Raw genomic sequence first — 13,790 nt, forward strand, 5'->3', positions numbered from 1 at the left:
CCGTTATCATTGTAGCCACAATAGCAAATCCTAGTAAGAACTTCACATTTTCCTTTTCCGTTTCCAGTTCTATGCTTGGATCATTTATACGATCATAATACAGCCACCACAGGACACCGGAAACAACTAGAAAGTTGTACAAAATGTAAGAGATATTTACTTCAAGAGGCATAAGTGACAAGACAATTGTTAGCATGAAGGGATAAGCTCTTGTACTGTAAAGCTACCAGTGTCTCATAAGCTGTCTGATCCTCAGCTCTGTACATTGGTAATTTGCAGGAGAGACTGCCAATAAGGATAAGCATATTGTCATCTTAATTTTAAAAACATGATTTTACATCTGACACTATGATTTGTTTGATATATTATTTCTTTTTTTTAAAAAATAATCCACCAAGAATGAATGGATTGGTGGGATCCCGTGCGTCAGAGGGAATGTGCTACCGAGGCTGGAGAGCGGCCTGCGAGGTTCGCTAAAGCCGGCCACCATCGCAGGCTGCTCTTTACAGGAGGATCAGCAGCGTGAGAGGAGCCGCCGCCGGCACTTTTAAAGCTTAAAACAAAAACCTTCGGCCGCAACAGGCCAGCTCGCGGGAAGGGAAGGGGGAGGGGCTGAACGGAGCAGGCCAGATCACAGGGGGGGGGCCGAACGGAGCAGGACAGCTCAAGTAAGAGAAGGGAATTCCTTCACAGGGACCTGGAGAGGAAGGGAAATACCACTGCTGCTTCTGCAAAGGAAAGTGGGGGGGAGAGAAGGGAATGGGGGGGTGGGGGAAAATGCTGCTACTACTTCACAGGGATCTGGAGGGGAAGGGAAATATCACTGCTGCTTCTGCAAAGGAAAGTGGGGGGGGGGAGAGAAGGGAATGGGGGGTGGGGGTAAATGCTGCTACTACTTCACAGGGACCTGGAGGGGAAGGGAAATACCGCTGCTGCTTCTGCAAAGGAAAGTGGGGGGGGAGAGAAGGGAATGGGGGGTGGGGGAAAATGCTGCTACTACTTCACAGGGATCTGGAGAGGAAGGAAATATCACTGCTGCTTCTGCAAAGGAAAGTGGGGGGGGAGAGAAGGGAATGGGGGGTGGGGGAAAATGCTGCTGCTACTTCACAGGGACCTGGAGGGGAAGGGAAATACCGCTGCTGCTTCTGCAAAGGAAAGTGGGGGGGGAGAGAAGGGAATGTGGGGTGGGGGAAAATGCTGCTACTACTTCACAGGGATCTGGAGAGGAAGGAAATATCACTGCTGCTTCTGCAAAGGAAAGTGGGGGGGGGGAGAGAAGGGAATGGGGGGTGGGGGAAAATGCTGCTACTACTTCACAGGGACCTGGAGGGGAAGGGAAATACCGCTGCTGCTTCTGCAAAGGAAAGTGGGGGGGGGGGAGAGACAGAAAGAAATACAGACAGACAAAGGAGGCCAGGGAGAGAGACAGACAAAAATAAAGACAGACAGGGGACCAGAGAGACAGACAGACAGAAAGAAAGACAGACAGACAAACAGTGCCAGGGAGAGAGAGAGAAAAATAGCAGGAGGGAGAGAGACAGAAAGAAAGGAAGAAAGAGACAGGAGCAGGGAGAGAGACATAAATAAAGAAAGACAGACAGGCATATATTCTAGCACCTGTTAATGTAACGGGCTTAAACACTAGTTTTAAAATAAAATAATATTTAAGTAAAATTTAATTCTATGTTTCTCTTGCATTTTTCTTTAAATCTGACTTCTACATGTGCCTTAATGCTGCATCTTTTTCCTGGTTTTGCCCTCCCCAGTGCAGATCCTCTTAGTGGCCCTTTGCTGGGCAGACAAATTCTCCAATACCCCAAGTGTACACAAACAAAAAGCAACTTATATTGTACTGGAAAAATAAAAGTCCAGCATTTCTTTCAAAAGGTACAATCTCTCAGCACAACATTTGAAGTATGAATAAAACCACCCATAAAACATTAAAAAAAAAACACAATAATCCACAGAATCATATTTTGCACCTAAAAAAACCACTGGGCTCCTTTTACAAAGCCATGGTAGATGTTTCTACTGTGGGCTGGTGAGGTAAATGCTCTGATGTTCAAAGGAATTCTATGAGCATCAGAGCATTTACCTCACTGGCCCATGGTAGAAACCTGTATCGCAGCTTTGCAAAAGACTGCGATTATTTGTAATATTGTTATTAATCATTTGTACAGCAGATACCAGATGAACATAAAACCACAGACAAACATGGGGGCGATTTCATAACTGAGCACCTGTATGAGGAATCTAAAAAGATGTTATTTTAAAAATTTCTTATAAAAGCAACATAACCACCTATGTGCCTTTACAAAAAAGGTCTCCCATACTCAACACATTTATACCTACTCTATCCTTGTACTTGAATATTTTATAAAATATTACTACAAAAAAATGTTTTGTCAATCTGTCTTTTTTAATGCTGAATACTGACACGCTGGCATATTTGCACTTTTAGAATTTTTTTTTTTTAGCAAAATTTATCGATGGGAGAAGTCTTCCCCAACCCCTGAAGCAGTGCCAATGAAACTCAACAGCTGAGTCAGGTTATTAGTTGAGCTTTTGCTGACTGACGGGCTTATACAACAGAAGTTGCCCCCGCTGAGTCAGACCAGAGGTCCATCTTGCTCAGGGGTCCGCTCCCGCGGCGGCCCATCAGGCCTAGTGCCTGAACAGTGGTCCCTGATTAATTTTGTAACTTACCTCTAATCCCATCCCTATAATCTACCTCTACTCTTATCTGTACCTCTCAATCCCTTTGTCTTCCAAGTACCTATCCAAAGCTTCTTTGCACGCTACAGGGGTTCAAAGAAGCTTTGGATAGGTACTTGGAAGACAAAGGGATTGAGAGGTACAGATAAGAGTAGAGGTAGATTATAGGGATGGGATTAGAGGTAAGTTACAAAATTAATCAGGGACCACTGTTCAGGCACTAGGCCTGATGGGCCGCCGCGGGAGCGGACCCCTGAGCAAGATGGACCTCTGGTCTGACTCAGCGGGGGCAACTTCTTATGTTCTTCTTATGTTCTTAAGTGTGCAGATGTTAGTGTGGGGGATTGCACAAAACCATATAAGGAAACATAACCCCTAACGGTAGAAGAGCAAGACCACTGCGAGAGGTACCATTTTTGATGTGCTGCTGGCAGGGCAGAAGCAACTTGGGATTGCTCCTGCCTAGGGTTACCAGACATTCAGATTTCCCCAGACACGTCTTCCTTTTCGAGGACATGTCTGGGGGTCCGGATGGCTTTTCAAAACCTGACACTTTGTCTGGGTTTTGAAAAGCTTCCTCAAAATCACGTGATGAAGGGGGCCTGGGAGGGGGGGCCCTGGATGAACACCGCGGTCCCTTTATGTTCCTGCCCAAGAGCATCAGACCATGGCTTTAGGCCTAATGCCCCCAGGCTACTGGAATACTACTACTTGCAAGGAGGCTCAGAACCTGCAGTACTGAGATATTTATTTAAACACAGTACTTGACACACCGCAAGGGATCCAACAAAGGCAACTACGTGGATTACAAAACAGTAATAAAAAAAATGGCTGAAAAGGAAGGAAAGGTGGAGTAATAAAGGAGAGAGGGACTACAGTAGGGGAAAGGAGGAGATGTAGAGGAGAAATTAGTCAGCAAATGAAACAAAGACCTTGGAAAAGAAGTGTGTTTTAAGGAAAGTCTTGAATGTCTGTACGGATGGTTCAGTTCTGAGCTGGAATGGAAGCAAGTTACAAAGTTTTAGACTGAGGTAACTGAATATAAACTAAGGTGAGGTAAAAGCTCAACTTTCACCACATCTTTAATAACTATCCCCCTAAAGCTTTAAATAATTATCCCCAAAATGGGCAAATCCTACCCCTGGAAGTCTATTTAGTTGCTATTCATTGAAACTTATTACCCCAGGTGCTCTCTGAGCACCTTCAATCTGCGAATAGCTTTGCTTATATGTGATCCTTCTATTTTTCTATAGATGACATCCTGAAATACTGTTTTTACTTAAACTGATGGGAAAAAAAAAATCAAATACATACTTACATAGAAGCCCAAATACAACCAGTGTACTGAATATATGAACCAGAAGCATGGTGATGTATCTGAATGTTAAAACCATGATAACAGACAGGACTGAAAAATAACAGAAAAAACGGTTACGGTGAGAGATGTACCTGGGAGGGACCTTTTATGTGAAATGCACTGTAATACACCCTAGGCTACCCAACTGCTCTGCTAGGATGTCTGTTTGGCCAGTCTGCTAAAGAAAAAACTGGCCCCCAGATATCCCAATGGCTTGTTTTTGTGCATTTTTCCCTAGGAAATAGTACCTAAAGAAAGACGCTCTAAGAACAAAAATGTCTAGAAAATGGTGATTTTTGAAACAAAACCCCCCAGATTTTTTCTGGATTGAAAATTGCTCTATTTAGCTCTCAATTTTTGAATGATTTTCTCAAAATGTCTCAAATCATACTTAGATATCATATCAAAAATACCCCTCCACGTGTTTATTTAAATGAATAATAAGGATTTTTTTTTTTTTTTACATTACCCTCAGGAAGGGTTCAGAGAAGAAAGAGGATATCTTAATGGCCAAGACATCAGCTATGAAGTTCATTATAATCAGCTTGTTTTATTTCCTTAACTTTAGAATCATTGATATGCAATAAATGTTATTCAATTCTTCTAATTCAAAGGATTACTATATCATGCTGAATGTTCACACTTGGGGATTCTCAGAACGCCACCCTGGCATTTTTTCGTAGTGTGGCAGCACTCCTCACTGATTCCACCAATTGTGTGTATTTTTCAACAATTAATTTTTCAGTTCTTCTTATTGCTTAATTCAACATTTATAATTTAAATCAATTTTTATAAATCTTCTCAGCATTTAGTTCTCATAAAAATTATCTGAATGGAACTTAGCTTTAGATGTTGTTGCACCAGCCCCACTGACGCGTTTCTTACCTTCATCAGGGATGGGGTTAATGCTGTAACAACTACACAGCTACATTCACTTCCCTTTTCAAACAAGCTGCCATGGTGGCGTTCTGAGAATCTCCAAGTGTGAACATGAGGACTGTACATTCAGCCAGCATTTTGAGTGACTAGTCAATTCAATCCCTCTAAGTACTGGTTGCCTAAAGTCCATTTTACTGTACTTGGTAATTTAGAATTTTACAGAATTTTTTAATGGTTTTTTTAAAAATTATGTTGATAGTCATGCTGTATGTTTTTAATTTGGTATTAAGATTTTTGTGTTGAATTTTGTTCTTTGTTTTGAGCATTTTAGATGGGTGAATAATCAATATCATAAGAGAAAGAATTCACAAAATATCCTATGCAATGTTGGAACAGGAAAGAAAAGCTGCAAAAAAATATTTTATTTATTTTAAATAATAGTTAGAAAAGCCACAAATGAGACAGATAAGCACAGGTTAATGATAAAAGTGAAGTCCAGTATAATATTTTTTTCTTAATGTTCATATTTGAGAGCAGCAGTGCCTCCTACTGATAGCAAAATGCACTTTTAGAGTAATCAAAAAAACCACCTAATGTGCTATTCTATAAACGGTGCCTAAAGTTAAATGAGGCTTAAAAATAGCACTTAGGTCTGGGAGCCACACCTAACTTTCTCCCCATTTATGAAGCTGTGTTGGTGTTTTATCGCCAGCTGTGGCAGTAAAAGCCCGACGCTCATAGAATTCCTATGAGCATCGGAGTTTTACCGCTGAGGGTGGTGATAAAAAAACGCTAACGGCTCCATAAAAGGAGGGGTTTAGGTGCAAAACCTCGGGCTTAAAGTTAGGCATAGATGCCCTTCTATAATTTGTGCATAACTTTGAGGAATATCATCAATCCACCCATGACCTTTTCATTTCTGCGCCCCCTTTTTGCCGCTGTGTGTAAATTTTAGGCATGGAACCCAAGCCTAAATTTATACACATAAACTTAAATTAAAACCAATTCATTCCAGTAATTGCTTGTTAAGCCAGTTATCATTGCTAACTGGCTCATTATTTGATTAAATTGCATGTGCAAATTAGGTACATGCCCAAATTTTCATGCACAACTCAAAGCGTCATTTATAGAATTCAGGGGATAATGTCTATGAACACCTTTCTACATCTAGTTGGAATTCGGGTTCTCATTTGGGGATGGAACGGGTGTTGCAAGACCTGACGTCTCCTATAGCACGTCACAGTCCTTGGAAAACTCCCACTGAAATAAAAGCCGGGCCAAATAATATTCAGGGCCTGACAGTTTTACATGATGGAGGATCAAAGAGACATGCTTGCAGTTTTTTGGTACATATCGAAAAACTATTTCAGATAGTGTGCTATTATTTGCATAGAAATGTATTGAAGACATTACCTACTGCAAGGAAGCTCAGTCCAATGATACTGTCTTTTCCAGCCATTATTCCACTCAAGATTCGATGGAAGAAATCCACTTCATTAACCACATTGATCAGAACAGAAGCAAAGTGAGAATAGCAGTCATGGTTTTGAGGAATACATCGATTAAACAGTGGAAATGATTTGCTGCATGAGAAATAAAAGAAAAAGAAAACCAAACAATGGAACTCTGAAAGAAAATACAAGCTAGAAGTAACAGTGAACTGAGAATCAGAATCCAGGGTTCAGATGCCACTGTTACTCCTTGTGATCTTGGATAAGTTATTTAACCTTCCACTGTTTCAAATACAAACATAGACTCTAAGGGCCGGATTCTCTAAACAGCGCCTACAACAAATGGCCCTGGCCGCATGTCAATCACGATTGGGCGCTGTTTACAGAATCATGGCTACCGGCGCCTAAGGAAAAAAAAAAACTTATGTAGGCCAGAGTTTTAAAGGCCTACATTACCAGTGCCTAAGTTTGATGGGAAATCGCGCATGATAGTGTCTGCCCCTAACCACGCCTACGCTGACCTTAGGTGCCGCTAGGCGTCATGCTTAGACATGATTCCAGCGCCTACCTTTGTAGGTGCTTCCCGGCGCCTTTTTTTAAATTAAATTTTCATTGTTGTTTTTTTTTTTTTTAAATGGCATGGTGAATTAATGCACCGATTAAAACCAATTAAAGCAATTAGGTTAGGCACTGATAGTGCACCTACCACCTCCTAACTTACGTCCGTTTCTAGAATCTGGGCTATAGGGGGTAATTCTCAAAAGGTCTTCTACAGTTAGGTTCCAGGATGTTTGTTTATTGGATGCTTCTATACCGCTAATGATTGGGAACCAATTCAGAACAGTTTGCATAAGCTTCAGTAAGGGAGTTAGAATAAATGAGTTAAATATATGTATATCTTACCTATATATACCATCTATGTACATATAACATAACATAACAAAATTTCTTATATACCGCAGCTAACTTGCGGTTCTGTGCAGTTAACAAAAATTAAAATGCAGGTGTACATGGTATAAACACAGTTAATCAAAATATTTCCCGAATTCTCGCACAGTATTATTATAGTTTCTATATGTCATATAGTCATCTTTCTTTGTGTTATTTGTGATGGTGTGCGCTATGCACGAATATTACAGAATATTAGCATAGGTCCACAATTACTTCTAACTTAAGGCGCGAGCTCTTATGCTAGCTCAAAGACTGGTGTAAATGCTGTCAGTTAGGTGCATAACTGATAGCATTCTGTAATCGATACACGTAAATGCTAGGCATGATCCTGTCCTTGCCCCTCCTAGGCCCAAGCCCCCTTGCACAATTCGGATTTGCACACATAACTTGCAGAATCTCAACAAAGGGCAGCCGTGCACATAGATGCTAAAATTAGGGCCTATTTGTTTTATTTATTTAATTCATTTTCTATCCCGTTCTCCCCAGAGCTCAGAACGTGTTACAGGTAGACATATATAACATACAGTTAACAGATTACAATTTGCCATAGTTACACTACAAGTCTTTTTCATACAGTGACCAATTTTCAGGGTTAGGAAGAAGCCAGAGTCTACTGAAATTCAGCCTATTCTGTTACACTGAAAATGGCCTAAATTCACAGTGACCCATTAGCTCATGCATTCCTCCAGAGCAGAAAACAAAGCAATATTGATTTGTCATGCATACGGGAGGCTACCAACAGATAAACATCAACTATAGCCAATAATTGATTGTTAATACCAATTAGCAGCTAATTATTAAATTAAGTGACATGCATAACTGACACTGGGCTAGATTTACTAACTTTCCGATCCGTGTGCAATTGGAGGCAGGCCGACCGATTCACCAACCATCTTCATGCAAATGGAGGTGATTGGAGGCACGTCCCCAACTGACTGCAAGGATCGGATTGAGTCAGGGAGAGCCCTGACAGTAGTGATAGGAGAAGCAGCCTCCTGTCACTGCTGTCAGGGCTCTGCCGGCTTTTTTTTTTCCATTTGTTTTAATAGGCTGAAAAATATCAGGCCTATAACAAAAAAAGGCCTCTCCCATGGCGAACACCACCCCCCCATGCGCACCCAGCCCAGCACCCCCCCCCCCCGACTGGCACGCCCCCCCGACCCTCCCTCGGCCAGACCCGACACCCCCTTACCTAAATGTTGGGAGCAGGAGGGGTGGTCAGTCCCTCCTGCTCCGTAGGCCACCAGCGGTGGGACCAGGAGAAACCACAAAGTCCTCCTGCTCCTTCTCCGCCCTGCCCAACGTAGTGCTGGCCTTAGGCCCCGCCCCATTGCATCATGTAATGCACAGAGAGGAGCCTAAGGCCCTGATTGGCTCAGGTACCTCGGGCCCCTTGGGAGGGCCTTAGGCGCCTGATCCAATCAGGGACTTCCTTAGGGCTGAGCCGGCTTTATTTTTTTTCATTTAATAGGCTGAAAAATATCAGGCCTATAACAAAAAAAAGGCCTCTCCCATGCCGAACACCACCCCCCATGCGCTGAGCCTAAGGAAGTCCCTGATTGGCTATTGCTGGAACTCAAAAGTTCTCTAAATATATCCCAGGTTTCCCACTCACTATACACAGCAATAAAAATATTGAACAGGAAGAATTTTGTTAGGTTTACAAGTATATAGTCTAGCCAAAAGCAAAATGTATCTTTCATTAGGTACTGCTGAAGAGCTCATAGCATTATCATGTTTCTGCAGTGTTACTTCCCCATCCACTTTGGTGGTTAAACATACAGGTGGCTCTGAAAGAGCATCGCCTTCAAATCATGGCAAAAATGTATACTGCAGCAAGGCAGTAGTGAAGGACACAATGGAAAATGGAAACATTTACATTTAGTTTTGGTTTTAACCAGATAAATAAGTACTTAATAGCAAATGAGGTGACTGTAGATGCTAGGAAGAAAATTCTGTACAAGTCTATGAAATACCACAGGATAACCTTTTCTAAACTGGTTAGTAATGCTTCTGTATGCCATAAAACCTCTCTCTCTAGCTCTACATCATTGCCAAAGAGCACCGTATATACTAGAATATACCCCACCACACACACACACTTTTTTTTGGGGGGGGAAAGGTTACCTCGGTTTATATTCAAGTATATCCCTTTAATTGGCAGATGGTGAAAATAGATGCTTTACATAACTTGATCTTGAACGAGAGCAACAATGCCAATTAACAGGTAACAAGAAACACATGTTGTTTCTGAGCAACAATGCCAAATAAAGGGTTAAACAGTAAGCTTTGATTTGGGGTGAGAGGGTTGGTTTGGAGAATGGAATGGGACGATTCATTGCAGTCTATTCATCGCAGGATGTTTCATTGCAGCCATGCTGAAACGGCCAAGATGAATAGTCTGGGAGAGAATGGCTGGATCTGCCCTTGGGAGAGGAGCAGATGTAGGTTAGGGAGGTGTGGGGGTTATAGTTTAGGTTGGGGGGCTGTGTGTAGGGGGCCCCCGAACGAAGCTCCATAGCATTCCAGACACAACTTGAGTAGGTGTGGGGTGTGGGGATTGTAGTTTGGGGGGAATAGGAGGGCACTGCCCCTCCTTCAAATGAGGCCCCACAGCATTCCAGATGCAACTTCCTGTTTGGAAGTCAGGATGCGTGAGAGGAAGAGAAGTTGTGATGGAGGGGATGGAGCACTAGAGAAGGAAAGCAGCGGGAATGGTGGTGGGTGACCTTAGGTAGAAGTTTGATGTGAATAGAGGGAGACATGCTGGACCAGGGAGAGTGGAAGAGAAAGGAAGAGATGATGAGGATCGTAGGAAGGAGAGACTACCCACTGTAATTCTATGACGATTCATTGTGGCCGATTCAGCACTGAACTGGCCGTGCTGAAACAGCTGGGGTGAATCGTCCTAGATCTTCTCCTTCTAGCTCTAGTATTAGATACTCTACATCACTAGTTCCCAATCCTGTCCTGGAGAACCATCAGGCCAGTCGGGTTTTCAGGAAAGCCCTAATGAATATGCATGAGAGAGATCTGCATATAATGGAGATGCCAGGCATGCAAATCTGTTCCATGCACATTCATTAGAGATATCCTGAAAACCCAACTGGCCTGGTGGTCCTCCAAGACAGGGTTGGGAACCACTGCTCTACATCATTGCCAAAGAGCAGAATAACTATTAAGCTTTGGTTGGGGGTGAGAGGGTTGGGTTGGAGGAGGAGAACAGAGACATAGAAAGAATTCCAGCCCACAGGAAGCCTAATGAGGATAATTCTTAAAAGACAATCTGAAAAGACCAAAGGCAGGACAAAAAAAACATTGGTTATATGACTTGTGTATTATGCTATTGAAACTTTTTCATTTTGCACTGTTATTCAAATTTAATAAACTTTATTGAACTTAAAAAAAACCCACAAAACAAAACATGTAAAATGGAAATAAAAATACTGAGATCTTCTTATCAACAGCAAACTAAAAGGTATGTGCTCTAGTCTAGCATAGATATCTGCTCAAATAAAGGAAACATTGAATTGGATGCAAGGTTTGTTTGTTTGTTTTTCCAGAGAGGAAGAGGAGGAGTATGTGAGCACTGTTATAAAGCTGTTGTAATACCTTAAGAATATTGCACAGGTAGGGCAACTTGTTAATACTAAATCAAAAGTGAGAGAAGTAGAAAGTTCAGCTCAAGCTGTTTTTGAAGTACTGCCTATCTGAAAGAGAATCAACACATGTACATTTTCCCAACCAATAAACATCAGTCTTACCTTGGTGGGACAGGCAAGCTGGGGCACAGCTTGGCAGTTTTGGTATTTTGTGTGTAATCGGTGTAATTCAAGTTATAAACACACAGATAAGAGCCTGCAATAGAACACACACAAAAATAAAGCACTGATCATTTGAAGAGTAACCCAGTTACTATTTTCCAGAATATTCAAATCACGAAATGCAAATAATGCAAAACAGAAAAAAAATCCTGCGTTCCCTTCCATTCTTTCCTATTACATTTTGTAGTTCTTTCCCTTGACCTAATTCTATGAGTCTTTGAATTTGATTTTTAGCTATTTTTATTTTATTGTCATTATTAAATGTTAGTATGTGATGTACTGTAACCAAAATGTTATCTATGCTGTCTTGAACTATTGTCAACGTTTTTATTGTTAACCGCTTAGGGATAGGCAGTCTAGAAATAAAAAATTAAATAAATAAATGTTTTTAGATTATAATAATAATAATAACAGTTTATATACCACAGGACCGTGAAGTTCTATGCGGTTTACAATGAATTAGAAAGATTCTATGAATTAGATAGAATGAATTACAATGAATTAGAAAGATTCAATGCAGTTTACAATGAATTAGAAGATTCTACAAATTGAATGGAACATTCATAGCTAGAGATTAGTGGTTGATAGTTTACGGGATCAGATTTGGGGGATGAGATTGTGATGGGGTCGATTGTGCAGATTCGTTACCTAGGTACTTCAAGAACAGGTATGTTTTTAGATATTTCCTAAATTCACCATAGTTATTTGCGTGTATAATTAATTATAAGCCGCTCTGAAGGCATTCCCTAGGAGTGGGGTAGTACAATTTTAATAAACTTAGAAACTTGGAATGTTAACCTGCAAAGTATCCATTGTGAGGCATAATCCAGTGTCCAGTTGTCCGATACAGATTTGGCCACTGATTTATATCAGAAAGCAGCCAATTCCTCACCTCTCCAACCTAAGAGTGTGATGGATTTCTGCCGCTCTGAATACAGTACAAAATATTATACAAAGTATTTTAAACTGTTCAACTCCCAGAGAGTTTTGCAGGTTAATAATGAAAAGCGGGGTAGTAGTTCCAGACTTACGGCAGATATCACATGCCACAAGAATTGATAGTCCATTCTCAATCATAGAACCACGATTGTGGAAGGCTGCGATTTTGCATAACAATGCAGTAATTTAAAAATACATCTGAAAACTAACTTACTCATAAAAGTATTCTTGATTAAGAGAAGTTTTAATGAATGGCAGCTGGGCCCCCAGTGAATGATTCTACTGTGATGTATTATGTGGATAATTTATTATTAAAAATGTTTATTTTACAGTATTGCGTGTGTACATGATTGTAAGCCACTTAGTTGTAGGTGGGGTATAAATTAATTAATTAAAATAAATAAATCATCCCGTGCTGTTTACTTATTTTCATTAACTCCAACAGCAGAGGTGGTCCATAGGTGGCATGGATGGATGCAAGGCCTCATTTGCATGTCAGTAGAGGTAGAAATGTAGCACTATATGTAAAGATACAATCACTCAACAATAGGGCCGACTCTATCCAAAATTCATGTTTGCATTGGGTTGAATATCGATATGTTTGCATTCACCTGTACATACGATTGCATGGAACCAAGAAAAATAGAAAGACAAATCTGGTGATGCTGCTTCTCTCCACTGCTTTTTTGGCATGGATCTAATTATCCAAAGTCTTCTCATGCATGTTACTAGTATTAATCTTCTTGGGCAACGGCATTCAGTACGTCCAGAGCACATTACACAGAAGTGAAAGCAATTTATAATCAAATACCAATTTTCCTCTCAAATTTATCGTAAGCATTAGGATTACAAAGTTGATCTTTGCTTTTTCTGAACATGCAGCTTATGGAACTGAGCATGAAATTACAACGAAAAATAATACTAAAAAATTTAAAACTATTTTTTTTCTCAGGCTAGATAATCGGCAGTGCTATGAACTGCCATGTGGGAGAAGTGGGCCCCAGATTTGGCTCAAGCCCTTTGCTTCCCAAGTTTGCTAGGAGCTGAGCATACTACCCAGGGGATAAAAGGGGGGGTCAGTCATTATTCAATGGGTTTAAGGCAGTAGAGGAAATCCCTGGACAGTTGCAAATGACTGTTCCTGGTGCCAGATCACAACCCCTGGTTCTAAATGAGCTAGAAGCCTAGAGGGGCAGGAGAAAATGGCATTGGTGCATAGCACAATTTAAGGCTGTCGCATTTCTGTTCAAAATCCTGGACATCCCCCCCCCCCATAAGAACAGTAGTAAAACTCATAAAACAGAAGGTGATATTGGTGCACTATGACTATGGCCACACTTACTCCACCTGTCCATTTCCTTCTCCCCTCCCCACCACCTCAACTTTTTAGTAGATATGCATACAGATAAGGTATGCTGCTGCTGCTACTGCACTGTTTTACTGAGCCTGAAAGTCAGTGTGTGCTGGCTTCATGGTCTCATGCTCAATGGAAATGACAGTGAATGTTGCCAATGAAAGCTGTAACCTGCCAAGGTACCCCGTTCCAGGAGGGAGATGTTTTGCCAAGTTTTGTTTTTTAATTTTCATCCCAAAGCAGTGTGGCTCTTCCCACTGAAATCAGTGCTGCAAGTGTCATAATGCATTAGGGTGGGATATTAGAAATCCAGGACTGGT

General features: G+C 41.2%; 1 protein-coding gene across 7 annotated transcripts in view; it reads right to left on the minus strand.

Annotated features, from left to right (window-relative positions):
* Positions 1–13,790, minus strand: part of SLC44A3 (solute carrier family 44 member 3) — a 125,514-nt gene that overhangs the window by 60,809 nt on the left and 50,915 nt on the right. For 6 of the 7 annotated variants that reach the window (XM_033916298.1, XM_033916300.1, XM_033916299.1 and 3 more), the window contains 4 exons: positions 11,118–11,211; positions 6,365–6,534; positions 4,034–4,123; positions 2–126 (listed from right to left, as the gene is read on the minus strand). In XM_033916298.1, coding sequence (XP_033772189.1) covers positions 2–126; positions 4,034–4,123; positions 6,365–6,534; positions 11,118–11,211 — 479 coding nt within the window. The remainder of the gene's footprint in view (position 1; positions 127–4,033; positions 4,124–6,364; positions 6,535–11,117; positions 11,212–13,790) is intronic. The other variant, XM_033916302.1, reaches the window with a different exon arrangement.

This window comes from Geotrypetes seraphini, chromosome 12, assembly GCF_902459505.1.
Source record: "Geotrypetes seraphini chromosome 12, aGeoSer1.1, whole genome shotgun sequence".
In the NCBI taxonomy this organism is placed as follows: Eukaryota; Metazoa; Chordata; class Amphibia; order Gymnophiona; family Dermophiidae; genus Geotrypetes; species Geotrypetes seraphini.